The sequence below is a fragment of the Mus caroli genome, unplaced genomic scaffold (assembly GCF_978045245.1).
Source record: "Mus caroli unplaced genomic scaffold, Mus_caroli_1 scaffold_11, whole genome shotgun sequence".
NCBI classification, from domain to species: Eukaryota; Metazoa; Chordata; class Mammalia; order Rodentia; family Muridae; genus Mus; species Mus caroli.
In genome coordinates this window covers 122526126-122553207 of record NW_028227266.1, presented here as the reverse complement: position 1 = coordinate 122553207, position 27082 = coordinate 122526126, and the positions used below count along the sequence as shown (strand labels likewise).

Here is a 27082-nt window from a genome sequence, read left to right as displayed (position 1 = left end):
CTCACCACCACCACCACCCCTGCCCCTTCCCCCCTACCTCTATGAGGGTGCTCCCCCACTCACTCACCCTCTCCCTCCTCCATCCATCCATTTTTAATGCTGTGTTTCTTTCGCCACAAAAAAATATACTACAGCTGTTGTTCATTTCCGGCTAATAGCCAAGTGGGTATTTTTCTAAATTTCACTCTAAAAGTATACTGTTTGTTTATACATTTATCTGTGAGGCTGACAGGATTTGTTAATGAATTTACTTTTGTAGTGTAGGGGATCAAACTCAGGGTCTTGCATCCGCTAAGCTAGATATGTTATTCCCCCTTATCAGCTGGGGCATTTCATTGGAGAGAAAATTTCCCATAGGAAATATTTATTAAAATGTGTTGATTTTATGCTGCAATTTGGGAAGAATATCTTTTGAATTGCGTGGTGGGGCTTTTTTGTTTCTGGGGCTTGGGGGTTTGTTTGTTTGTTTTTACTTCTAACTCTGTTAGTATTTTTATAGTTAACATACAAAAACAGATTTCATTTTGACATTTCAGTACATATATATCATTGTTCCTTACTGTCATTCACCCCCCCCTTTTCCTTCCCCCTCTTCTCTTCATACCTCCTTTTTTGTAGAATTGGGAGGAAAAGATACATGTTAGAGGTATGTGGAATAATAAAGGAAATATTATAAAATAAAAAAGGGGAAAATCGTAAAACTCTGTTCAAGCAAGATGAAAACTAAAACAAAAGCAATAGTAAAGTACAAAAGTAATATTTAAAAGTACATATGAAATAATGTAGAAAAAAAAATATTATGTCAGGGATGGCTAATAGCACTTGCTGTTCTTTCAGAAGACAGGTTCAGTTCCCAGCACCCACAAGGCAGCCCACAACCATCCATACTCCAGTTCCTGGCAATCTGCCTTTAATGGGCCCAGGCACATGAGTGGTACACATACATTCATACATGGAGATACACACTGACAGACATAAAAAATTTGTGTCACCAGCAAACTTATCTTTCTTCTGGAATGACTGTGATTTCTACCAAGCCCTAAAGTGTAGTTTGTAGCTGACTCTGCGGGGGATGGAGGTGGTGAGGTTGTAACTCAAAACAGGTTAGACCTGTTGTGCACCGCCCCCCACCCCACCCCAAGGTTCCTGCACTGGATCAGTTTCTCAGCCAAGAGGTTGCCACAGTGTGTCCTAAGCCCTGGGGAGCAGGGAGAGAATGCTTATCTTTGCTGCTGGGTGCTCTCTCGTGGGGAGGCCAGCTGATTATTTGCCGGTACCCACAGTTCCTCCTGAGTTTATTTGCCCCTGACTGGGTCAGCTTCAGTTCAGTCCTTGTGTTCTTTGTAGTTGTCCAAACCACTGCTTGCCACATTGGTGGAGGAAATATGAGCTCTAGGATTTAGAGCTCATATCTCCAAATAGGATTTAATATGGATTTTCTCTCCTGACCGAGGGCTGTCTTTGAGGAATGGTTCCATTCACTGTCCCAGCCTGAGAGAAGGCTCAGTTAAAGCAAACAAATCTGCTCTAAAGTTTGTTTGTTTGAGGTTTGTTGTTGCAGTTCAGTCCCTGGAACTTTCTCTTCCATTTGTGGCCCCAGAGCAAGCCTTCCCACCTCTTCTGCTCTTCTGACCAGTCCTCTGAGTTTCAGTATGTTAGTTCGTTCGTAAATCTAACATTCAATACTTGTAGATTTTTTTTTAACTCTCTGTTGTTGTCTGTGGCCTTCTCTTCTGATCAGCTCATGGGGATACAGTAGAGTGCCATCTGCCTCTGCCCTCCATCTTCAGTTGTTTTGGATTGAGTTTTGATTTAGTAACACACTTTCTCTTATTCACACATTCCTGTCAGCTAATTTTCTTCATAAGTGTCTTGGCATACCTACTGTTACATTGCTTTTGTGAATAGAGCCTTTCTCCTTATTTCCTTCATTGTTTATGTTGGCTGCAAAAGAAACAGAAAAAATTTTGTATGTTAATCTTGTACCTAGAAACCTTGATAATCTCTAATCAATTCTTACATCTACAGACTTCTTCTGTTTTCTTTATAAACTATTACCTGCAGATACAATTTTGCCCATTTCTTTTTAATATTTGTACCTTCACCCTTTTTATTGTTGCTTCACTATTATTATTGCTTTTACTAGAGTTTCAAGCACAATTGTTTTCCTGTACTTTGAGCACAATAAAATTCAAAGAGTTAGGTGAACCCATTGATTAGTTCTTAAACTTACTATAAAGACTTTGACTGCTTCTAGAGAATACTTTCAAGATAAGGATAGAGGTTCAACGACACTGTTTTAATAGTAAGATTGGGGAGTAGTTGCGCTGGTTGGTTTGGTTGTTTTGATTCCTGGGTGTACCATTCTAAGTCAGTTCACAGAGAGACACAACACTTTCTTCCTATTGCTTGTTGTTCTAGTTAGGATTAAAATTGCTTTCATGAAACACCATGATCCAAAGCAAGTAGGAGAAGAAAGGAAATTTGGCTGACACTTCCATATTGCTGTTCATCCTTGAAGGAAGTCAAACAAGGTAGAAGCTGGAAGCAAGAGCTGATACATAAGCCATGGAGGGGTGCTGCTTACTGGCTGATTCTCCATGGCTTGCTCAACCTACTTTGTTATAGAACACAGGACCACCAAGCCAGGGATGGCCCATCCTTAATGGGTTGACCCCACCCATTGCTAATTAAGAAAATGTCCCACAGCTGAATTTTTTTTTTCAAAAACAATTTTATTAGATATTTTCTTCATTTACGTTTCAAATGTTATCCTGAAAGTCCTCTATACCCTCTCCCTGCCCTGCTCCCCAACCCAACCACTTCCTAGCCCTGGCATTTCCCTGTACTGGGGCATATAATCTTCACAAGATCAAGGGCCTCTCCTCCCAATGATGGCCAACTAGGCCATCTTCTGCTACATATGCAGCTAGAGACATGAGCTCTAGGAATACTGTTTAGTTCATATTGTTGTTCCTCCTATAGGGTTGTAGACCCCTTCAGCTCCTTGCATACTTTCTCTAGCTCCTCCATTGGGGGCCCCGTGTTCCATCCAATAGATGACAATGAGCATCCACTTCTGTATTTGTCAGGCACTGGCATAGCCTCATACGAGACAGTTATATCAGGGTCCTTTCAGCAAAATCTTGCTGGCATATGCAATAGTGTCTGGGTTTGGTGGCTGTTTATGGTATGGATCCCCGGGTGGGGCAGTCTCTGGATAGTCCTTCCTTCCATCTCAGCTCCAAACTTTGTCTCTGTAACTCCTTCCATGGGTATTTTGTTCCCCATTCTAAGGAGAAACGAAGTATCCACACTTTGGTCTTCCTTTTTCTTGAGTTTCATGTGCTTTGCAAATTGTATCTTGGGTATTCTAATATCCACTTATCATTGACTGTATATCATGTGAGTTCTTTTGTGATTGTGTTATCTCACTCAGGATGATATCCTCCAGATATATCCATTTGTCTAAGAATTTCATAAATTCATTGTTTTTAATAGCTGAGTAGTTCTCCATTGTGTAAATGTACCACATTTTCTGTATCCATTCCTCTGTTGAGGGACATCTGGGTTCTTTCCAGCTTTTGGCTATTATAAATAAGGCTGCTATAAACATAGTGGAACATGTGTCCTTATTACAAGTTGGAACATCTTCTGGGTATATTCCCAGGAGAGGTATGGCTGGATCTTCCAGTAGTACTATGTCCAACTTTTTGAGTAACCACCAGACTGATTTCCAGAGTGGTTGTACAAGCTTGCAATCCCACCAGTAATAGAGGAGTGTTCCTCTTTCTCCACATCCTCACCAGCATCTTCTGTCACCTGAGCTTTTGATCTTAGCCATTCTGACTGGAGGTAGAATCTCAGGGTTGTTTTGATTTGCATTTCCCTGATGACTAAGGATGTTGGACATTTTTTCAGGTGCTTCTCAGCCCTTTGGTATTCCTCACTTGAGAATTCTTTGTTTAGTTCTGTACCCCATTTTTAATGGAGTTATTTGATTTTTCTGGAGTCCAGCTTCTTGAGTTCTTTGTATATATTGGATATTAGTCCCCTATTGGTTTTAGGATTGGTAAAGATCCTTTCCCAATCTGTTGGTGCCCTTTTTGTCTTATTAAGAGTGTCTTTTGCCTTACAGAAGCTTTGCAATTTTATGAGGTCCCATTTGTCAGTTCTCTATCTTACAGCACCAACTATTGCTGTTCTGTTCAGGAATTTCCCCCTGTGCCCATGTATTCGAGGCTTTTCTTCACTTTATAAGTTTCAGTGTCTCTGGTTTTACCCACAGCTGAATGTTATGGAGGCATTTTCGCAATTGGGGTTCCCTCCTTTCAGATAACTCTAGCTTGTGTCAAGTTGATATAAAAGTATCCAGATAGTTGTTCAGGCTAGCTCCCTGCCTACAGAGCCTATAGCCTGACCATCCCTCCTGCACAGGTCATACACCAAGATCCTCAAACCCAGGCTTTAAGATCTGTAACCCATTTGGACACCTGTGATGCCCATTTGGGCTTTGGCACTCAGTCTCCTTTTGGTTCTAGCACTTAGTTTTTCCTCACTTACATTTGAGCTCAGATCTGTGTCCAAGAATGATATAATTACTAAGTTTTTACATTGACTTTCCTCTTCCTTCTGTTCTCTTTCTTATTTTGTTTTCTTTCCAAAAATATTCTTTACTGTGTGAAATGTGTACTTTTATGTCTTCTTCCTGAAATTTCTCATTAGTGCTTAACTTAACACAGCTTAATGTTACTATCTTTCCTTTCAAATAATGCAAGAACTTTTAGAATATTTTCCGGTTTCTTACCTGTTTTTGCTTCTTTAAAGACAGAGGAATGATATTAAAATCCTGTGCTTCCTGCCTTTGCCTCCGAAGTGCTGGGATTATAGATATGTGCCAGACCTGGTTTCTGTCCTTTTTTAAATATGTCTGTTACACTGTTCAGTCTTTTTAAACTCATAACCTCCAAACACTGCACACTTTGAATGCCCTAGGTTCAGTTCCTAGCCCCAGGGATGAATGAAGACAGACACACACCCCATTTATTTGTTCAACACTCTCCCTTGCATTCCAGCTATCTTTGGAAGAGAGGAGTTAACCTTAAAATACCTGCCTGAGGGGCAGAAGAAATGGCATAACAGTTGGAAATGTTTGGTGTTCTTCGAGTGGACCTGAGTTTAGTTCCCAACAGTCATGTTGAGTAGTTCAAAGGCATCTTCTAACTTCAGCTCCAGAGAATCTGATATCTGATGCTTTCTTCTGGCCCTGTGGGCACCAGCACACATATCACACACACACAGAGAGAGAGAGAGAGAGAGAGAGAGAGAGAGAGAGAGAGAGAAAGAGAGAAAGAGAGAGAGAGTCAGACAGACAGACAGACAGACAGACAGAGAGATCTTCTTTAAAAAATACTGACCCGTTCGGCAGGTTTTAAGAATGGTAAGCTTTGTTAGATTTTGCTTCCATATCAACAATTGTATTTGGCCCTATTTTTTTTGTCTCTCTTTCTGTTTGTTTGTTTGTTTGTTTGTTTGTTTTGAGACAGGTTTCTCTGTGTAGCCCTGGCTGTCCTGGAACTCACTCTGTAGGCCAGACTGGCCTCTAACTCAAAGATCCATCTCCCTCTGCCTCCTAAGTGCTGGTATTAAAGATGTGCACCACCACTGCCCAGCAGTGACCTATTAATAATAATATTAATACCTAATAATAACCTATTATTATCATGGTATTCATTTTGTATGTATTTTGTCTACATGTATGTACATGCACCATGTACATGCCCAGTGCCTATGGAGGTCAGAAGAGGGTGTCAGATCCCTGGAACTGGAATTACAAACATTTGTAAGCCACCATGTGGGTACAGGAAATTGAACCTAGGTCCTTTGGAAGAGCAGCCAATGCTTTTAACTAACAAGTCACCTCTCCGGACATAAACCCAGTTCTTAAAGAATGATTCCCCAGAGTAGAGTTTTTCAAGTTAATAGTTACTTTCTTTCAACACTTTGACAATATTTGCCTTATAATTCTAGTTTCAATTATTGATGCTTGTGGTGGTTTACATATGCTTGTCCAGGAAGTGGCACTATTAGAAAGTATGGCCTTGTTGGAGGAAGTGTGTCACTTTATGAGTGGACTTTGAGGGACCTTCCTCCTAACTCCCTGGATTCTAGTCTTCTCCTATTTGTCTTTGGAACAAGATGTAGAACTCTCAGCTTCTCCAGCATCATGCCTGCCTGGATGCTCCCATGCTTCCTGCCAAGATGATAATTGATTGAACCTTTGAAACTGTAAGCCAGCCCCAATTAAATGTTTTATTATGAGTTGCCTTGTTCACAGTGTCTTTTCACAGCAATGGACACTCTAAGAAAATGCTAAATTTTTCTTTTATTGTTTTGTTTTAAATCAATTACTTGTGTATATGTGTGTGGTTATGTATGTGTGTGATTATGGGTGTGCTTGTGTGTGCACACATGCATGTGACTACTTTGTGTGTGTGTTGTGTGTGTGTGCAAGCGTGTGTGCCACAGCACTTGTGGGGAAGTAAAAGGATCCCTTTGTGGAGTCAGTTCTCTCCTGCTACCTTTATATGAGTTCCAGACACTGACCATGAGTCAACAGGCCAGCACTACAAGTACCTGAACTGAACTGTCTTGTCTGCCCTATTTTGTAAATGAATGATTCCTTCTCTGACTTCACTAAATATGTCCCTTGTCTTTGGCATCTTTGGTGAATTTAGTATAGATGTGTTTTATTATCTAATCTAAGCCTGAGCCTAAGTAATATTGAACCTATAGGATTTATGGATCCATGTTTCTTCTCAGTTTTGCCAAGTTCATATATATTATTTCTTAACTGTTGACTCTGTTTCTGTCTTTTTCTCCTTGAAGATCTTCAGTTAGATCTATGTTAATATTTTCTCTCCTATTCTACAGGTCTTATAACTTTGTCTCTGCATGGTCTAATCTCCATATCATTGTTTTATTTGTATGACTGATTAGTTGACTGGTTTTCTTTTTGCTTCCTTCTAGACTGTTAAAAGGGAATCTGTGGTGGTTTAATGATAATGTGACAAGTTCATATGCTTGAATATTTGGTCCCCAGTTGGTAGAACTATATGGGAAGGATTAAAAGGTGTGGCCTTGTTGGAAGAGATGTATCATTGAGGGTGGGCTTTGATGTTTCAAAAGCCGGGGCCATTTCCAATTAGCCTTCACTGCTCCCTACTTGGGATATGAATGTAAAGTCTTAGCTGCTGCTCCAGCACCATGCCTACTGCCTGCTGTCTGCTGCCATGTCCCACTCCCATAATGGTCATGGACTGTAATGCTCTGCATCCATGAGACCAAAATTAAATACTTTCTTTTTTATAAGTTGCTTTGGTCATGGCGTTTTGTCATGACAACAGAAAAGTAAGTAAAACAAAAGCTGGAACTGAGAAATAGGATGTTGCTGTGACAGACCTGATCATGCTGGTTTGGGATGAATATGGAAGACGGGACATTGGATTAGGAAAGCTGTTGAATACTGTAAGCAAGGTTAAATGGGCCATTCTTATAGGAATGGAGAACTGTAGTGCTGAGATCCATGTGGATTATGGATGCTCAGTTCAAGAAGTTTCAGAGAACAGTATTACCAAGTGTTAGAAACCTGTTTTGATATTTTGGCAAAGAATATTGATGCTTTCAGCCCTTATTCTAAAAAATCTTCCTGGAACTAAATTGAGACGTTTTAGACTAATTTTATTGGCAGAGCAGATTTTAAGACAGCGTAATATTAAGTCTGTTGCATGACTGTTAGTAATCATTCTTATGTAGGACTGCAGTGAAAGATAACAAGTAGGACAAAAGGAAAATGTACAAAATGGACAGTGGAGGAGGAGACAAGGCACCATGAAGCTTAATGTTTGTACTGAAAGAGATAAGGAGAGGGCTGAGAGCTGGGGGAAAATGGAATAAAGGGAGGGTTATCCTCAGAGCAAGACCCCACCAACAGCTAATCCTGTTTGTAAAAAGGAAATGCCTAAGGAATTTTCTGCAAAAAGCTGCAACAGGGAAAAAATGTCATGCAAATGTAATTCAAGAAGGGAACAGGTTCCAACTGAAGTGGCTGAACTTGGCAGCATTGACCAGGTAGTTCTGGCATTAGAGTCCTGAGGGATACAGGAGTAAAGGAATTGTGGAATCTTCCTCTGCAGTTCAGAAAAGCCTCTGAGGCCAGGTGTGTGGCAGGGAAGTTCCTGCATGGAAGCCCAGAGAAGCCATACATGAAGTTGTGAGAGCCAAGCCTGGATTGTGTTGGAGATCCCAAGATGTTGGAGATGCCAGAATCCTGTGAGATACCTGCCAAGGAGAGCTGCAATAGAGAGTGGGAGCAAACCAAGAGAGAAAGACACATGATGGGTCAGCAAAACTGGAAGGGAGGAGCCATCTGAGCCCTTTGACAGCTGATATAGAGCTACAGGATTTGGAGTTTGCCCTGCTGGGTTTTTGTATTGCTTTGGTCCAGTATTTTTTTCACTCTGTCTCCATTCCTCCCTTTTGGAATGGTAATGTATATTCTGTGTCAATGTATATTGAAAGTATGTAATTTACTTTTATAAGGAGTTACAATTAAGAAGTCATTTTGAGTCTTAGAAGAGATTTTTACACTTTAAAATATTGTTCAGACCATGAAAGACTATGGGGAGTTTTAGAGTTGGACTAAAGGCATTTCACGTTGTGATATGGCCACAAGCCCATGACAATCAAGGGGTAGGATATGGTTGGTGGTTTGAGTGAAAATGGCCCCCATACACTCATATATTTGAACTCTTGGTCCCCAGTTGGTGGAACTATTTGGGAAGGATTAAGAAGTGTAGCTCATTGGAGGAGGTATATGTGGGGGGTGGAGCTTTGAGGTAGCTCCCTCTGCCTCCTACTTGTATAAAGGGATGTAAGCTCTCAGCTACTGCTCCAACGCTATGGTTGCCTGCCTGCTGCCATGCTCCCTCTATGATGGTCATGGACTCTAATCCTCTACAAACATGAGCCCCAAATTAAACACTTTCTTTTATATTGCTTTGGTCATGGCATTTTGGCACAATAATTGAAAAGTAAGTAAGACAGAATCTAATAGCAAGTCATCTTTACAGATCTTAATTGACTTGACTCTGTAATTAACAAAGATACTAGGAAAAAAGTTTGGGATAGTCTACCCACTTGTGTACAAGTTATACATATAGCAAAAGAAAGAAAATGATATGCAGAAAATGTAAGTGAGTGGGCTGGAGAGATAGCTCAATAGTTAAGAGCATTGGCTGCTCTTCTAAAGGACCCAGGTTCAGTTCCTACCACCTTTACAGCAGTTCACATCTGTCTGCAAAACACCAATGCACATAAAAAAGAAAATGTAAGTGAAGTGTAGAGATGGCTCAGTTGGATAAAACTTTTTATTTGCCTTATTTGATCCTTAAGCAGTTGGATTCCTATGGTTTGCTGAGGCTAGGCTGTTGTTATTGTCTGAGATTCAGCAGCTTGTTGTAAAGATTGAAGTCTTTTACACATCAACTTAGGTTATACTTCACTATGTACAAAGACATTATTAGTCCAAGTTTAGTGCATCATTAGATCAAACTATATTAAGCTGAAGAGAATTTACCCTAAGATAAATTCTCCCTGATCACGAATGGTCTCGTTAGTCCTATCTAATCTGGTATTAGCTTTATAGTGATCCTTTAAACCAATAATTATATTTATTATTGAAGACAATATCTTTTTAAAGTTAATTATTTATTCTAATTTGTGTTTATCACATAGTGCTTCTGTAGTAGCCATTGGCATGGAAGTAAGATCAGACCATCCCAGCAGGGAGTATTTTAACATTGGCCTTTTTTAGAACTGATGGCTTCTGGTGATAATAGTGAAATCATTGCTTTGTAAAATTTTAATTTTCATTTTAAATTTTCTACAAGTGTTATCATATTCTTATCTGTTCCTAAGTCTGACTAGTCCCACTGTGCTTATGCCATTGGGCTTACCTATATTTTGTATTAGTCAAGAAGAAACTAACAGGGGGTGAGGGCTTATTTTGCTTCTCAGAGTGAGAGGGTACAATCTATCATGGTAGAGAAGGTTGCAGAATTCATCACAATAGCAATGTGAAGCCAAGATTCTTAACTATAGAAGGCTATAAAACCTCAGTAATAGTATAAATAATATCTATATAATATATATCATATAAATAAAAATGTTGTAAAACTTACCCAATGCCCTACTTTCTCCAGTGACAGTACAACTCCTAAATGTTAGCCCATCTCTAGGTGGGGAGAGGGTTGCACACCTTTTATTCTAGTGCTCGGGAGGCAGAGGAGGAGGATCACTGTGAGTTTGAAGCCAGCCTAGTGTGCAACACTAGTTCCAGAATAACCAGGCAAGTTATACAGAGAAATACTATCTAGAAAAAAACAAACAAAAGGTTATATACACCTGTAAAAGTACAACAATGGGGACATACTGTTCAAACACATTCCAACCATGGCATTCAAACTTTCCTCCCCCTTGGCTCAGGTGTGTAACCAATGTCTTTCAATTACTCTCAGGCTGTCCAGGGCACAGGCCTGGCCTTCATCGTCTACACTGAGGCCATTAAAAACATGGAAGTGTCCCAGCTCTGGTCAGTGCTCTACTTCTTCATGCTGCTGATGCTGGGTATCGGAAGCATGCTTGGAAACACAGCGGCCATCCTCACCCCTCTGACTGACAGCAAGGTCATCTCCAGCTACCTGCCCAAGGAGGCCATTTCAGGTCAGGACACACTGCTGAGGAGGGAGGGTATGGGTGGGCAGGGAAAGGTAAGGCAATCGGTGGAATGGTTTCCTCAAGAGCCTTGTGCTTTTAAGCCAGCTCCAGAAGCAGGCTCTAGGAGTCTGTGTTCCTGTACTGTGCCCTACTCAGCCCTGGAGATGGACTAGAAACACACCCCACCCCAGGGAAGTGAGGTGGTCAGCCCACCCTTGGGCAAAGGCTAACTCTCCAGCCTGCACTCAGGTCTCCAGGCTTTGAGAGCCCCCATCTGTTTTTGTTTTAATTGAAGGATAACAGTCATAAACTGTCCATTTCCTAAGGTGTATGTCCTGTTCCCAGGCCAAGGAGCTCCTTCCACATACTCTCCAGGCAACAAGCCCCCAATCAGATCACCCTTTTCTGACTTCTAATGCTATTTGTGTTTGCCTCTGCTCTTGAAAGGTCATTTACAAAGATATTGTAGGCCTGCTGTCAACACTCAAACCCTGTCAGTGAGCTAGCTGCACTGTGCAATTGCCAACCCCTGATCCTGTCTGATAAATCATTCATTGTGAGAGCACATACCACTTCCTCATGCATTTTGACTGTGAGGTTGTTAGTAAAGCCTTTCTCATGATGGCTACCATTAACTTCACTCTCATGCACCCAACCAGGGTCATGAGAATTCTGTGGCCAGACACCTCTGCCTCTGATGATTCTGTAACTCCATATCCAAGATGGGTAATCCAATCTTCGTGTTCTGACCACTCAATGAAAGCTACACTCTCTTTACTCAAAACCTCCTAGCACTTGGCATCCTTCCTGGGATTGGGTCTCTGCAGCCCAGTTGTATATTCTGTCCCCAATTCCTTTTTCCATGAGCTGACATCCCCTGCAGAACAGCTCCTATAGCTCATGTCGGTGAACCTACCCTTTAAAGTACACCTAGGAATCTGTGGCTCCTGCTGGCATATGATCTTGTCTTTCAGGTCTGGTATGCCTCATCAACTGTGCTGTTGGCATGGTGTTCACCATGGAGGCTGGGAACTACTGGTTTGACATATTCAATGACTATGCAGCCACCCTGTCTCTGCTGCTCATTGTGCTGGTAGAGACCATAGCTGTGTGCTATGTGTATGGGCTGAAGAGGTAAGGAGACCTCAGACCCTGCTTTCTACATGGAGTAGCTAAGCTGCGGGGTCACACTCATAAGAAAATCAGCCTTCCTCTGCAGGCATACCCGTTTTAGATACAAGACCTGTCAGTTTGGTCTTTGCCCTCAGATCTCAGACATCTCTTGCTTTTCCAGTTTGCCAGCAACTAACAGCTTTTTTTTTTCACTGCCTGTTTTTCATTTTGTACTATGACGTGTTTCCCTGTTGACCCTGCTGAACTCATGGCTTTCTGAGTGGGGAGGGGACTCTGCCTCCAGGATTAGATTCTTTGATCTTCTCCCACCATCGGAATTTTTCAAGAACCCTGACCTGAGTCCACTTAGAAAACTCAGTCTCAACTGGCTGTAGTGGTGGTACACACCTTTAATCTCAGCACAGGTGGATCTCTGAGTTCAAGGTCAGCCTGGTCTATAGTATGAGTTTCAGGATGGCCAGGCTACACAGCAAAATTTTTTTAAAGAAAAGAAGAGAGAAGAGAAAAGAAAAGAAGAAAAAAGAAAAGATGAAAGAAAAATGAAAATGATAGAGAGCGAGAGAGAGCAAGCAAGCATGGATGTGGTCACATTTCTACCCAGCCAGCACTGGGATGTTTTTGGCCTTCCAGGTGATGGAATATAGAAGCCTGGGCATCATCACATTACCTGAGGAGGTCTTTTGAAAACACTGCCAGCAAGAGGATCTAGTTGAGGAGCTCTGTGTTGAGGTCCAAGAATGCAGATGCTCCTTGGACTAGGGACTAGATACTGAGACCTACTAACTAGTGTCGAATTTTATTTTCCACTTTTTCCATCAAGCAGCAACAATGAGGAACCCTTTAGAACCAAGGGGTCTCAAGTCACCGGTACTGCTGAGTATGAGTCCATAAAGGGGGTTCAGGGCATACTACTGTGTAGTGATTGAATGTGATCCCTCTTCCTTAGATTTTTATGATGATCTAAATTGTTTTGGGCTTGGATAAAACCAGCCATGACATGCTAAAGAGCTGGTTGTCCATTGAGAAGTGTTCCCCAAAATCCACTGAAGAGTCAGGGTCCCATGAGATGCTGAAGCATCTTCAGTGTCCAACTGTTTCAGTAGATAAGTTAGGTAAAATTAGATTGGTGGCTTTCCCCTAGGACTCAGAGTCTTAAAAATGCTTGGAAAGCTGAAGAGGGATTATAACTTGTCACATTCCCAAACCAACTTGGGAATCCTTTCTTCTTATGTTCTCCATCAGCTTACAACAAGTTGAAGTCCTTAAGAGACTGGATGATGGGATTTCCCAATATGAAGACATATAAATGATCACCCAGAAATTTTCAGGGAGACAGGCAATTGTCATGGAGAAGTATTTCAGAGTAGAAGAAAGTTAGAGGTCTGAACATCAGTTCCCTGGGGGTGACATGACTGAAGAGGGGACACTGTTATATCCCAGGAAGTGGTGGGAAGTGGTGGGAAGGAGTGAGAAACAGGAACCTTGCCCAAGATACAGATAATGTCCAGGAGGAGCCTTCTGCTCACGCAGGAGACATTGCCATCTAGTGGTCTCCAGTAAGAGTCCTCACTCTGCTGCAGCCAGCTCCCCTACCTTTCTCAATTCAGAACAGAACAGGGGAGAAAGAAACAAGAGGTGTGCAGCACTTTCTGACCTTTGTCCTGGTGTTCTCATTGCATATTCATGGTGGGAAGCTAGAGTCCAGTTCAGTCAGCAGAACAGAGCAGGCAGAGTTCTACACAACCATACATGGACACGGTAGAAAAGATAAGTACAAGGAGGCAGGTGGCTGCAGCTGCAGCTGATGTCAATAGTATCTTATCTGGCCCCAAGCCACCCAGGCTCTGAGAGTCCTCATCAAATTTCCTGGCCTCTCTCCTGAGAAATAGAGGTCGAGTAGGTCCTTAAGTGTTGAAAGGCTTTTTAAACTTACATAGGTGAGTACTCCAACCTATGGGACTGAGCCATCAAATCCATGGTAAATGAATACTTCAGTGCTATTGCTAGTGTAGGCAAGAGGTCAAGTAAGAAAAAGGAGAAAGCCAGAATATGGCCAAGATGAGAATGCAGAGGGTGACCTTTGGACTGCAGCCTAGAAGCTTTGATCTTGACCCACTCTCCCTGTTCTTCCATGCCAAGGACAGGCCCTTCCAAGCACAAAGTGACTGTACTGAGACTATCTCTAGGAGCAGTAGAGAATGCTTGCATCCATCACTAATGGACAGAGTGGGTGGGTTAGCAGAGTGGCAATGTCATCCTTGCCCTATGGACTGAGGAAACTGGCATCCCCCTCCACCATGCACCCTGGCTCCATCTTCTCTAGGAATTACCCTCAGGTCCACATCAGGAGCCTTCCTCTGAAGGCCAACACTGGGGAAATGCCATGATCCCTTCCTTCTTGGTCATTCTCCCCTTAGACAGCCTCAGCCCTTTTCTCTTTTCCTCAACACCTCCCCCAGGAAAGGAAGGAATCAGACAGGTTCAGGATCACACTCAAAGATCACTGGTAACCAGAATAGCATCTTCCTAAGTGCAGAGGGTATGGATCTGAAGCCCCTCCCTCCAGGCTCTCTCCCTGTGTCCAAACAGATTTGAAAGTGACCTTCGGGCCATGACTGGGCGCACCCTCAACTGGTACTGGAAGATCATGTGGGCGTTTGTGAGTCCACTGCTCATCGTTGGCCTCTTTATCTTCTACCTGAGTGACTACATCCTCACGGGAACGCTGCAGTACCAAGCCTGGGATGCTACTCAGGTATGTGATGTCCCTGCAGGGCTGAGGAACAGAGCAGAGCCAACAGTGTCACTCCAGAACACAGCCCTTCAGTTTCTGACACAGGAACCATTGCTGTGCTGTGTGTGTGTGGGGGGGGGGGGGGATTACAGGTGACAGATAGCATGGGAGCTTCATCAACATGTTACAGGTGCTCAATCTACTACAGCAGAACTGGTCTCTGAGTTTTCAACCACGATGTGTGAAGACCACAAAAGTCACCTCCACAGAACTCTACTGGAACTTCCCCTAGAAGTGCTGGTTCTGCTGGAGTAGCACATAGAAAGCCTCATACAGAGCATTTCTACCACCACAGAAAGTTCTAATCTGTAGTAAAGATTACCTTATATTTAGGGCCTCAGAGTAAGGTACCAGATAGACTGTTTTTATGGCATTCTTATGGAGAGCTTCACACACAACTCACATATGCTTGAAAAGGTCAGAATTATCTACATTTATGGCATATATAGAGGGCATAGTTCCTCTGAAGGCTTGCTGTGGAGAGCATGGAGAGCCATGGAGCATCGCAGGCCTCTTCTCACTGTAGAGCATCTTTCCCTCCATAGAAGAGGGCTTGGGTGAGTATTTCTTTTGTATTTGATAGGAGGAACCTTTCCCTGATGCTCAGTCTCTTCCCCCAGGGGCAGTTGGTGACCAAGGATTACCCCCCACATGCACTAGCTGTCATTGGTTTGCTGGTGGCTTCATCTACCATGTGCATCCCCCTGGTGGCCCTGGGGACTTTCATCAGGAATTGCCTCAAGAGGGGAGGCTCTGCCCCAGTGGCCTAAGAATGGACCTCCCAGAGACTGGAAGTCAGCCACTCTGTTTCATAGTCACTGCCTGCTGGTGGGAACTTCTTGGCTAGAGTGCTGGTCTGGAGCCTCCTGAGTCTGTAAAGAAGATTAGGGAGCTTGGCAGAAGAAGACTGCCTTCGGGAGGAGACCATCCATCCTCTGCCATCTGAAGGTCTTTGTCATCAAAGGTTAAGGCTTCTTTGTCATCAAAGGTTAAGGCCAGTATTAAAGACCGGTGTTTTCTTGATTCTAGAAAGTTCTAGAATTTACGGTAAACTGTCATTAAAACTTGACTGTAACTCTAAGGAGCCCAACAAACAATTACATTTTCTTTTTTGCTTAAAAGAAAAAATACTAGAGGGTAGGTAATTGCTTTTCAACCAGAGTCAGAGGTTTTGAAGCATGTAAGGTGACAGATTTAATATAATTCTTTTCTTTAAAGTCACAATGAATATGTAATTTCTCTGTTCCCTGACTACTCTCTAAATGCTACCAGGATATAATACTAAGAGACTTTTTCTGGGGTTCCAATGGAAGTCACCTTTTTCTGAATCTAAGGTTCCTCACAGTGGGCCAGGACCAACCTCTCTACAACTCTAGACTGTACAAGGGATCTGAACAGACACTCCCATCCCTAGGGTTTCCGTGTCAGATGCATCCATAAGGATACAAGTAACTCTAACTTTGCTATAAACATCACTTGCAACCACCTTCATTCACTTCTGCATAATAATCTTTTCTAATATGTATATAAATCACACAGAGCAGTGTGTAGCTTAAAATACTGCATATTTATGGCTGTTATTCATGCACCATGTGAATGTCTTTATTCTTTTTTATCATAATAAAGTGGATCAAGGTTTATCTAGACTGAGAGTTCTTCCTGTACTAACAATCCTTGCTCCGCTGAGCTCATGGAATTGAAGGATTTCTTTGGATCTGTCTTTGCAGACACCGTTGAAAATACGTAGACATCACTTGGAACATCAACCAGAGATGTCTTTTGTTTCTCTCTTCTACCAATAGCAAATGTAGGCACTAGAAGGGCCTTTTGCAGGGCTGAAGAGAAATTTTCCTGGCTAAATCTTTGCTACATTTGCAGAGGACCAACGTTTGGTTCCTAGCATCCATATTGGGAAATCTACAACCTCCAACAACTCCAGTTCCAGGGGATTCAACATCCTCTCTTGTCCTTGTTGTTACCTACATGCACCTGGCAGACATACACAAAAACACATCACATAAATTAAAATAATATATAAGTCTAAAAAGGTGGATAATGATGATGTGTTTCCCAAGGCGAATCTTTTAGTATAAACCTGTAACTTACTTAAAAAATAGAAGGGTTTTCATTATCTTAACTGCCATCCCATCAACACCTCCATCTTTTCTTGATACCTGGTTTCAGAATGATCACTGTTTGTAAAACATGAGATTAGGCATTTATTTACCTAAGCGTTTACTCCTGATTTCTCACCAGGCTGTTTTCAGGCTTGAAGAGTGGGCCCACCCCTTGTGAAGCACAGCAGAGTCTATTCCCTCCTCTCAGCATAGTCACCATTGTGCCTTCCTGGGGTCAGTCACAGCCAAGGTCTTGATATCACATACCCTCAGAGGTCAAAAGAGGAAGGCTGTCAAATGTTATTATTCTATTACTACTTCAGCATGCCCAACATAGCTGCTATTCTAAACACCTGGGAGCATTGAAAAGTTCCATTATCCATCAGAAATCCCAAGAGTGGGATCAGGCCTTGCATAGTTTTCAAATTTCTCAGGTGAATCTAATATGCAGTCAAATCTGAGAGCCAGGGCAGAGCCTATTTAAAAAGAGAGAAAAGAACATGGTGCGTTTAGAAATACTTACACCCAGTACTTGTAAATATTTAAATACACCACTGAGCATTTCCAGTGATGAAGGGAAGTCACTTCTGTGGAAGAGTTTTACTTATGGAAACAGACAGGTAAGGTCATGATACCATGAAATACAGATGTTCCTCTGTTCACCCCTCTATAGGCATGGGAGCATGGAGCCTAAAAATGAGACAGACTAAAGTCCGACGCAACAGCCAATTTTATTCAGAGTATCAGACAACTTATACTCTGAGGGTTAAAAAAAGGTCACATGAGTAAAGTTCTCATGACTTCAAGCTGTTTACAATCACAAAGACAAGCTACATGTGGCAAAAAACATGTTTTTTCCACAGAGGCATATAAACAAAAAAAAAAAAAAACAGCTAGTTGTAATGAATAATCTAAAGTAAAATCACTCCTATTGGTTACACCTGGGAGGGTCATGAATGCACATTCCAAAAACAATTCTGTGTTTTGAAGAAACTGAGGTCACGAGATTCTTGTTTCTTAGAGTTTTCTCACAAGCACTCACTCAGGACTCTCACTGGGCTCTATTCTTAGGTTGTGCTCCCACAATCCCCCACCCACACTGGGGTTACATACTGCTGTACCCACTATAAACTCAAGAGCACTCTGAATTGAAAATGCATCTGTTACACCTACCTTCCTGAACATCAGTCAGGGCAGCAGCAGCTCACAGTCAAATGATCGTCAGAGGATTCTCCACATCTCCAGAGAGTATCCTGCTTCAGATTGCTTCCTCGAAAAGCACTGAAAGTCACAGAATTCATTTTACTTTTATATCATTGTAAAGTCAAAAGATCCTAAGCTGACCCAAGTCAGTCAGGCAGCTGTCTACAACATAGTCAAATGAAATAGCTTTACTTTGGTTTCTGTGGATCTTATGTAGAGCAAGATGTTTCTCAATAATTCTCTTGAGATGGTACTAAGTCATATTTCAGACAAATCCTTTGCTGGTTCTAGGCACAATAGCACAATACATATATTGGAGATAGAGAACAGTAATTTAGAAAATTTAATAAAATATAAAATAAAATTTAAAAAGAGCCACATGTGGTGGTAATGTATGCCTGAATTCCCACTATTTGAGAGACTGAGGCTACACCTGTTTCAAAAAACAAAACAAAACGACAACAAAACCCCATAAAAAGAAACAGGAAGATCATTGTTAAGGTCATTGTTAAAAACATAGATTATCCATACAATAGCTATAGAATATACATTCTCATCAGCACATTGAACTTCCTCTGAATAGACCATATCTTACTTAAGGCACAAAACAAATATCAAATAATATAACTGTAATTAGAAGTCAACATGAACCAGGTGTGGTAATATATACCTGTAACCCCACCTATTTGAGAGGCTGAAGCAGGAAGACTGAATACCTAGCCTAAGCAAGTAACTTAGCAAACCTCCATCTCAAAATGGAGGCTGAAGCAATGGCTCCGCAGTTAAAAACAACAACAACAAACAGTTCTCTGGCTGTTCTTGCAGAGAACCTGGGTTCAGTTTCCAGCACCCAAATTGTGGTTCACAACAATCCATATTACCAGTTCCAGATATATGTGCATACACATATATGTATATATTCATGCATATATGAATGATAGAGGTATAGCTATGCACAAGTATGAAGGCAAAACACAAAACAAAAATAACTTAAAAAAAAAGACTGCAACACCAACAACATCAAAATTAAAAAAAAAAAAAAAGTCCTCAAGGTTTTGCAAGCAGAACCAAGGAGTTTGGACTTTCTCATATGGGGAAACTAGAAACTTTGATAATTAACAGTGCACTCACCAGGATGAGCAAATGATTGAAAATTGCATAACCTTCTTAGTTAGTAGAATAAGACTATAGAACCCTGCCTACTTTCTCTCCGTCGTCCAGAGTTCAAGTGACACAGTTTGATGGTCTTTTGTATCCTGTTTCTGGTAGGTACAGTGAAGTTCCCATCCATATGTAGTCATCCATTATCCAGGGCAGCTTCCTGGGACCACTTAGGTGGGGTTAAGCTGGACTGAATCATCTGTGCTGGGTATCTGGACACCCCAGAGAACTGAGTTTCGTCCCCTTTGCTTGTTAGATACAGTTATCACTGAGGCCCGAGTGATATGTAAATTACAAATCAGATACAATGCTCAGCTCACCTTCTGATACTTACTACCCTTTACCCGTCAGTTATGCAACTGAGGATCTCTGTCGTTGTGTGTATAAGGTGGGAACCCAAGATAATGGCATCCTGTTGCACTTAATGGATTTTATTGGTAGCTCAGGATGCACCATAGTGGGAGTGTTTGTACTAGAAAAATTGGTAAGTACATAGATCAGAGTTTTTCTGCAGTCTGTAGCTAAACATTTAGCTAAACATTTTCCAGTTCACCACCAGCCTCCAACAGATACAACCATCTTTGTGAATTGCTTTACAGACACCCTTAACAGCAAGAGGAGCCCAGAAATCATGAAGTTTGAGAGACAAGGGACACAGAAAGGAATGTGGCCAAAGGTTAGTGGGAGGATCTAAACTGGCCACCTGTGAGGTTGAGGCAGAGAGGGAAGCACTGGTCAAGAAGGGAACCAACACGAGAGTCAGGGTCAAAAGCTGATTCCAGAGTCCTGGAAAGAAACAGTAGAAAACACAGGGGCTTGGGGGTGGGGCTCGGAAGAGGGCACAGGTGTTGCTCATTCTACACTGAAAGTTGTCTCAGAAGATGGAATCACCTTCCGCACATGTGGTCTCCCTGCCAGAGGATGAGGAGCTACAGCCCTGGAGAGGCGCTGGAGGCCCTGGTCAGCACCCAGCAAGACCGAGGTCAACAGAGTGTGCCCACCCTGGGGTTGTGGAGAAGGTGCGGCCAAAGTGGGACAACCCCCTGCAGTTCCTACTTGTCTGTATCTCCTATGCTGTGGGCCTGGGCAATGTATGGCGCTTCCCCTACCTGTGCCAGATGTATGGCGGAGGTGAGTACAATGGGCAGGTGTAGCATGTCTGCCTGACTGAGTGCTTCGCATCTCAAACTTTACCTTCCTGGGATCTGGATGAATTATAGGACTGCTGGATGTCATCTCCAAATTGCTGACCCAAGCCCCGCACAGAGGGAAGGTTTGGCCTGTGCATCCGTGGACAGTGCTTTTGTTCTGCTATCTAAAACATCTTCAGCTAATTTGAAGTCATAACGGTTTTCTCTGTTCCTCTTCTAACTCTTTATAACCTCTGGGTTGTTCATGTGGAACTATGATCTACTTCCTTTCTTCCTCTTCTGTGCATGAACTGTGATACCAACTAAGTAAGGCTCTTTCGATTCAGTTGTATTGTTTTGACAAAAGGACTACAGAGCTTATCTGCTTAAATTGAATTATTGAGGTTTGAAGAAGTGATGGAAATGATTGCCACGCACAGCTAAAGGTGACCACACTGCTACCTTGGTATGAGCTTTGAGTTTTCTTCTGGCCCTAGGTAGCAGATAAGCATCCAGGCTCTGTCACAGAGACAAGATACCATGGACCACACCAGATTTGATGTGGTTACTGCTTGATACTTTGGGTTAAAATTGGACTATCTTATGACCTTTGAGTGTTAGAGCATTAACTCCAAACATCTGTGGAAATATGGCCTCTGCTGTAAAGTGTCTCCAGAGAATAAATCACACAGGCCTCAGCCTCCTTTGACATCAAGTTGGTAAAGGGTAAAAACCCAGCCTTTTCAGAGCAAGGGGATTTTGCCTTGAGAAGCCTCCTGAATGAGAAGGCAGGACACAGACCCTGCTTGCACACAAGGACAAGCTGGGGTCAGGCTCTGACCATTAATGTGGGTATATGCTGTCCCCTGCCAACACTTTCACTCTTCCCTCCCTCATGTGGCCACAGACCTCTGCATGACCTCTGTGACAGCTGCTCCACTTCTGGGATCTGTGAGCTACCTGAATTCCATAGCTTGGTTTAGGAAAAGGCACTGGATACAACCCAAAGACCCACACTTGAGTAGATTGACCAACACACTAAGAGCAGAATGCCTTACAAACAGTTTAATATCATGCTACAGTCCCTCTGCAAAGTCAGCTCTGAGATGGCTGCTTCTTGTTTCCTGGAAGATAGTGAGGAGAAATGGGCAGGAGGGCAGGAGGGGTGTGCATGTATCTAAACAGGACCTGTGTGTGTGTGTGTGTGTATGTGTATGTATGTATCTAATCAGGACCAGTAAGGGAGAGGGGGAGACTCCAGGTTGGGCAAGGATAGACAGCCTTAGGATCATTCCCATCCCAGAGAGACAAAGCTGTCACTCTCCCTTTCCCTGTGGCTTGGTCTTTTGACCCTGGGAACTAAGCCCCCCTAGATGACTTACTACATTTCTTGGCATCACTCACTCATGATTTGAGAAGACCTCTACTTAGGGTCATGGAGGTAACTCAAAATTGTAGAGAAGGACTTGGAAGTGGCTATGACTGTGCAGCACTCTGAGCGTCCCTTCCAAATGAAGGAACCCTCTCCAACCACAAGTAGCATGATAAGAAACCTAGGTAGCTCCCACTTCCACTAGGAGTAAGGAGACTAGGGGCCTTGGGTTCTGCCGGTACAGGGTGATTTGATCGTGTATGGCTACCCATTAGAACTAGGGTAGAGCGTTATGCCACAACTTTTAAGCCAAGAGACACTGGACTAAGGAACCAAATGTCTTCCAGAGGAGGAAGGGTGAGAGAGGGTAGATTTTCCACTCCTCTGCTTCCTTACTCCATGCTGGGCTCTTGAGCTATGAAGAGATGGAGGTAGGGAAAATTTATTTGCTCAGCTTTTTTCTTTCTTGAGCACATAGGAAACACCTGAACTAGTCTTGCAGTTTCCCAGTGTAGAGAAAAGCTTGCTTTGAGTTTGAGGTGGGAGGTACCTGGAACTTAAGTGGAGCTGGTGAGTGAGGTAGCAGGGCAAGTTCTGTCAATACATAGGAAATCTTTGTTGGCTGCCAAGGGGCTATAGCGGTTTGCCCAGAACTCAACATAGGTACTGCTGGAATCATGGGACAAATGACCCCATACAGTCTAGCTTAGGCTCCCCCATGTTCCTGGTGTATAAGTAAAGCTCTCTGCTGGCCTTGCAAGACACTGGTCTGTGGACACCTCAAAGCTGATGGGTGGGTGAGTAGGGAAGACAGTTGCAAGAACACTTACTTAGCTAAGGGCTGCGGGTGGGGCTGCTGAAATCTTGCTTTAAACATGCATGAGGTCCTGACTTCCACTCCTAGCACAGTAACTGTCAATCCATGGAGCTAAAGGCAACTTAGAAGTTTTCCCAATCCTGAGTCTCTAGCACTATGATTACTAGATCTGGGATGCTCATGAGAATTTTCAGTAGCCTAGGGCCAGGTGCTAATTTAGTTGCTACCACTGACAGCTGTAGGCAAAGAAGGATCAGCCTGCTTGGGTTGCAGGGTGGAGATGAGGGCTTCACTGGGACTTAAAGCTGCTTTTTCTGCCTGGCATCTCCAATTTTCTCAATTTATAGAATATCTTTTTCCCTCCTTGCGAACTGCTTCCATTTCTGCACCATAGTACCATGGGTACCCCCAGTTTTGCCCTCACTTTCCAGTTGCTATGACATAAACAGAGAAAATTATTCCATATTCTATAATATGGGTGCATGTAAATTATTTGTCCTGAGTGCTTAGGTTGTTTACTTACAGATTATTTGAATGGGGAAAATAGGCCAAAGAGAATACTTACTTCAGGTTATTTTGAATGGCGGATATTATAAGATTAGGAATTCATTAAGGTCACAAGATATTAAAGAATCGATTGTAAGAGCAAATACTATGCCAGGCATGGTGGTACACACCTTTAGTCCTAGCACACAGGATGCTCCTCCAACTCGGGAGGCAGAAACAAGTTGGTAATCTTGAGTTTGAGTTCAGTCTGGTCTACAGATCAAATTCCAGGACAGCCAGGGACACTGAGAGAAACTTTGTCTCAAAAAGAAAACAAAACAAAAACCAAAAAAGAGAAATGCTCTGGCTTGTCCTGCAGATGGCAGTCAGCAAGGACTCCCCTAGACTGTGTCCTTACCCCTTTGGATTTCTTTTATCCTCTGGCCTAAAGTAAGGAGCACCTGATTAGATTTTTAAAAGCCTGTAATGGGAGATATCAGATATATAAACCAGAAGAGAAGGAAGTCTCCATGGCTACGAGCAGATCCTGCTGTGGGTTTCAGGGCTACATTGACTGGTTCTTGCTGGATGAAGTTTAAGAGGCTGTCTCAGGCACCCACATTTCCTAGCACTTCATAATTTCTTCCAAGTGTTGTCAATAAGGGAAGCACCTTCAGCCACACTCGCAGACGCAACAGAGGGATGCTTAGGTGTAGCAGAATCCATTCACTGTTGTAGAGTCAGGAAAACAAGAAGGGGTTTAGCTCGGAGGCTCTGAAGGCAGACTACAGAGTTCTGAGCACATAAGGGGATTCTTCTAGTTTCTTGGTTGCCATGGTTAACAGGGAGTGAATGTATAGTTCTATTTTTCCAGCTTGGATACCATCTTAGCCTGGCCTGGTTGCTATGGTTGGGGGATCTTCAGAGGTTGGAAGGAGTGTTACCCAGTAGCCAAGAATGCCCTTTCAGGGAGATGGGACCTGTGACGTGATGTAATGTATGATTTATCAAACTTGCTTTTTTTCTCTTCTGCTTTATCAGTGCCTGGAGTGTCCTCAGCTTTAGTTTTTATGTTTCAAAGGCCAAGATTTTACAAGGCTTTGGAATTGGAATGCTGGTTAATAAATTTACTTTTACTCTACATCTTACTAGCTTAAGGGCATTAGATGCCACACTTCAGCCTTTGTTGCTTTTTTTTTTTAATTTCATTTTTTTATTAGGTATTTTCTTCATTTACATTTCCAATGCTATCCCAAAAGTCCCCCATACCCTTCCCCCCACACCCCTACCCACCCACTCCCACTTCTTGGCCCTGGCATTCCCCTGTACTGAGGCATATAAAGTTTGCAAGACCAATGGGCCTCTCTTTCCAATGATGGCTGACTAGGCCCTCTTCTGATACGTCTGCAGCTAGAGACACGAGGGGCGGGGGTACTGGTTGTTCCACCTATAGGGTTGCAGACCCCTTTAGCTTCTTGGGTACTTTCTCTAGCTCCTCCATTGGAGGCTCTGTGATCCATCCAATAGCTGACTGTGAGCATCCACGTCTGTGTTTGCTAGGCCCTGGCATAGCCTCACAAGAGACAGCTATATCTGGGTCCTTTCAGCAAAATCTTGCTAGTGTATGCAAAAACTTGCTAGTGTCAGTGTTTGGAGGCTGATTATGGGATGGATCCCCAGGTATGGCAGTCTCTAGATGGTCCATCCTTTCGTCTCAGCTCCAATCTTTGTCTCTGTAACTCTTTCCATGGGTGTTTTGTTCCCAATTCTAAGAAGGAGCAAAGTGTCCACACTTTGGTTTTTGTTCTTGAGTTTCATGTGTTTTGCAAATTGTATCTTGTATCTTGGGTATTCTAAGTTTCTGGTGTAATATCCACTTATCAGTGAGTACATATCATGTGAGTTCTTTTGTGATTGGGTTACCTCACTCACGATGATGCCCTCCAGGTCCATCCATTTGCCTAGGAATTTCATAAATTCATTGTTTTTAATAGCTGAGTAGTACTCCATTGTGTAAATGTACCACATTTTCTGTATCCGTTCCTCTGTTAAGGGACATCTAGGTTCTTTCCAGCTTTTGGCTATTATAAATAAGGCTGCTATGAACATAGTGGAGCATGTGTCCTTCTTACCGGTTGGAACATCTTCTGGATATATGCCCAGGAGAGGTATTGTGGGATCCTCCGGTAGTACCATGTCCAATTTTCTGAGGAACTACCAGACTGATTTCCAGAGTGGTTGTACCAGCTTGCAATCCCACCAACAATGGAGGAGTGTTCCTCTTTCTTCACATCCTTCCCAGCATCTGCTGTCACCTGAATTTTTGATCTTAGCCATTCTGACTGGTGTGAGGTGTTGCTTTGATTTGCATTTCATTTTGATTTGCAAAGCAATCTCAGTTGCTTTGATTTGCATTTCCCTGATGATTAAGGATGCTGAACATTTTTTCAGGTGCTTCTCAGGCCTTCAGTATTCCTCACTTGAGAATCCTTTGTTTAGCTCTGAGCCCCATTTTTAATGGGGTTGATTTTCTGGAGTCCACCTTCTTGAGTTCTTTGTATATATTGGATATTAGTCCCCTATCAGATTTAGGATTGGTAAAGATCCTTTCCCAATCTGTTGGTGGCCTTTTTGTCTTATTGATGGTGTCTTTTGCCTTACAGAAGCTTTGCAATTTTATGAGATCCCACTTGTCAATTCTTGATCTTACAGCACAAGCCATTGCTGTTCTATTCAGGAATTTTCTCCCTGTGCCCATATCTTCGAGGCTTTTCCCCACTTTCTCCTCTATAAGTTTCAGTCTCTGGTTTTATGTGGAATTCTTTGATCCACTTAGATTTGACCTTAGTACAAGGAGATAGGAATGGATCAATTCGCATTCTTCTGCATGATAATCACCAGTTGTGCCAGCACCATTTGTTGAAAATGCTGTCTTTTTTCCACTGGATGGTTTTAGCTCCCTTGTCAAAGATCAAGTGACCATAGGTGTGTGGATTCATTTCTGGGTCTTCAATTCTATTCCATTGGTCTACTTGTCTGTCACTATACCACCAAGCAGTTTTTATCACAATTGCTCTGTTAGGTCAGGCATGGTGATTCCACCAGAGGTTCTTTTATCATTGAGAAGAGTTTTTGCTATCCTAGGTTTTTTGTTATTCCAGATGAATTTGCAGATTGCCCTTTCTAATTCGTTGAAGAATTGAGTTGGAATTTTGATGGGGATTGCATTGAATCTCTAGATTGCTTTTGGCAAGATAGCCATTTTTACTATATTGATCTGCCAATCCATGAGCATGAGAGATCTTTCCATCTTCTGAGATCTTCTTTAATTTCTTTTTTCAGAGACTTGAAGTTCTTATCATACAGATCTTTCACTTCCTTAGTTAGAGTCATACCAAGGTATTTTATATTATTTGTGACTATTGTGAAGGGTGTTGTTTCCCTAATTTCTTTCTAAGCCTGTTTATCCTTCATGTAGAGAAAGGTCATTGACTTGTTTGAGCTAATTTTATATCCAGCTACTGCACTGAAGCTGTTTATCAGGTTTAGGAGTTCTCTGGTGGAATTTTTAGGGTCACTTATATATACTATCATATCATCTGCAAAGAGTGATATTTTGAATTCTTCTTTTCCAATTTGTATCCCCTTGATCTCCTTTTGTTGTCGAATTGCTCTGGCTAGGACTTCAAGTACAATGTTGAATAGGTAGGGAGAAAGTGGGCAGCCTTGTCTACTCCAGATTTTAGTGGGATTGCTTCCAGCTTCTCACCATTTACTTTGATGTTGACTACTGGTTTGCTATAGTTTGCTTTTACCATGTTTAGGTATGGGCCTTGAATTCCTGAGCTTTCCAAGACTTTTATCATGAATGGGTGTTGGATTTTGTCAAACACTTTTTCTGCATCTAACAAGATGATCATGTGGTTTTTGTCTTTGAGTTTGTTTATATAGTGAATTATGTTGATGGATTTCCGTATATTAAACCATCCCTGCATCCCTGGAATGAAACCTATTTGGTCAGGATGGATGACTGTTTTGATGTGTTCTTGGTTTCGGTTAGTGAGAATTTTATTGAGTATTTTTGCATCGATA

General features: G+C 42.3%; 2 protein-coding genes and 1 long non-coding RNA gene across 3 annotated transcripts in view; 2 read left to right on the top strand and 1 right to left on the bottom strand.

Annotated features, from left to right (window-relative positions):
• LOC110301304 (sodium- and chloride-dependent transporter XTRP3A) overlaps window positions 1–16334 on the top strand; it is a 42293-nt gene extending 25959 nt beyond the window's left edge. The window contains exons 8-11 of the mRNA XM_021171716.3: window positions 10578–10782; window positions 11751–11910; window positions 14500–14665; window positions 15325–16334. Of these exons, the coding sequence (XP_021027375.2) occupies window positions 10578–10782; window positions 11751–11910; window positions 14500–14665; window positions 15325–15474 (681 nt within the window). The 3' untranslated portion in view covers window positions 15475–16334. The remainder of the gene's footprint in view (window positions 1–10577; window positions 10783–11750; window positions 11911–14499; window positions 14666–15324) is intronic.
• Window positions 1554–23374, bottom strand: LOC110301307 (uncharacterized). The gene is made up of 3 exons (XR_002378701.3): window positions 23182–23374; window positions 17995–18102; window positions 1554–1944 (listed from the first exon to the last, which is right to left on the bottom strand). It is a non-coding gene; the product is annotated as an uncharacterized LOC110301307 (long non-coding RNA).
• Window positions 19922–27082, top strand: part of LOC110301303 (sodium- and chloride-dependent transporter XTRP3B) — a 37936-nt gene continuing 30775 nt past the window's right edge. The window contains exon 1 of the mRNA XM_021171714.3: window positions 19922–20316. Coding sequence (XP_021027373.1) covers window positions 20067–20316 — 250 coding nt within the window. The 5' untranslated portion in view covers window positions 19922–20066. The remainder of the gene's footprint in view (window positions 20317–27082) is intronic.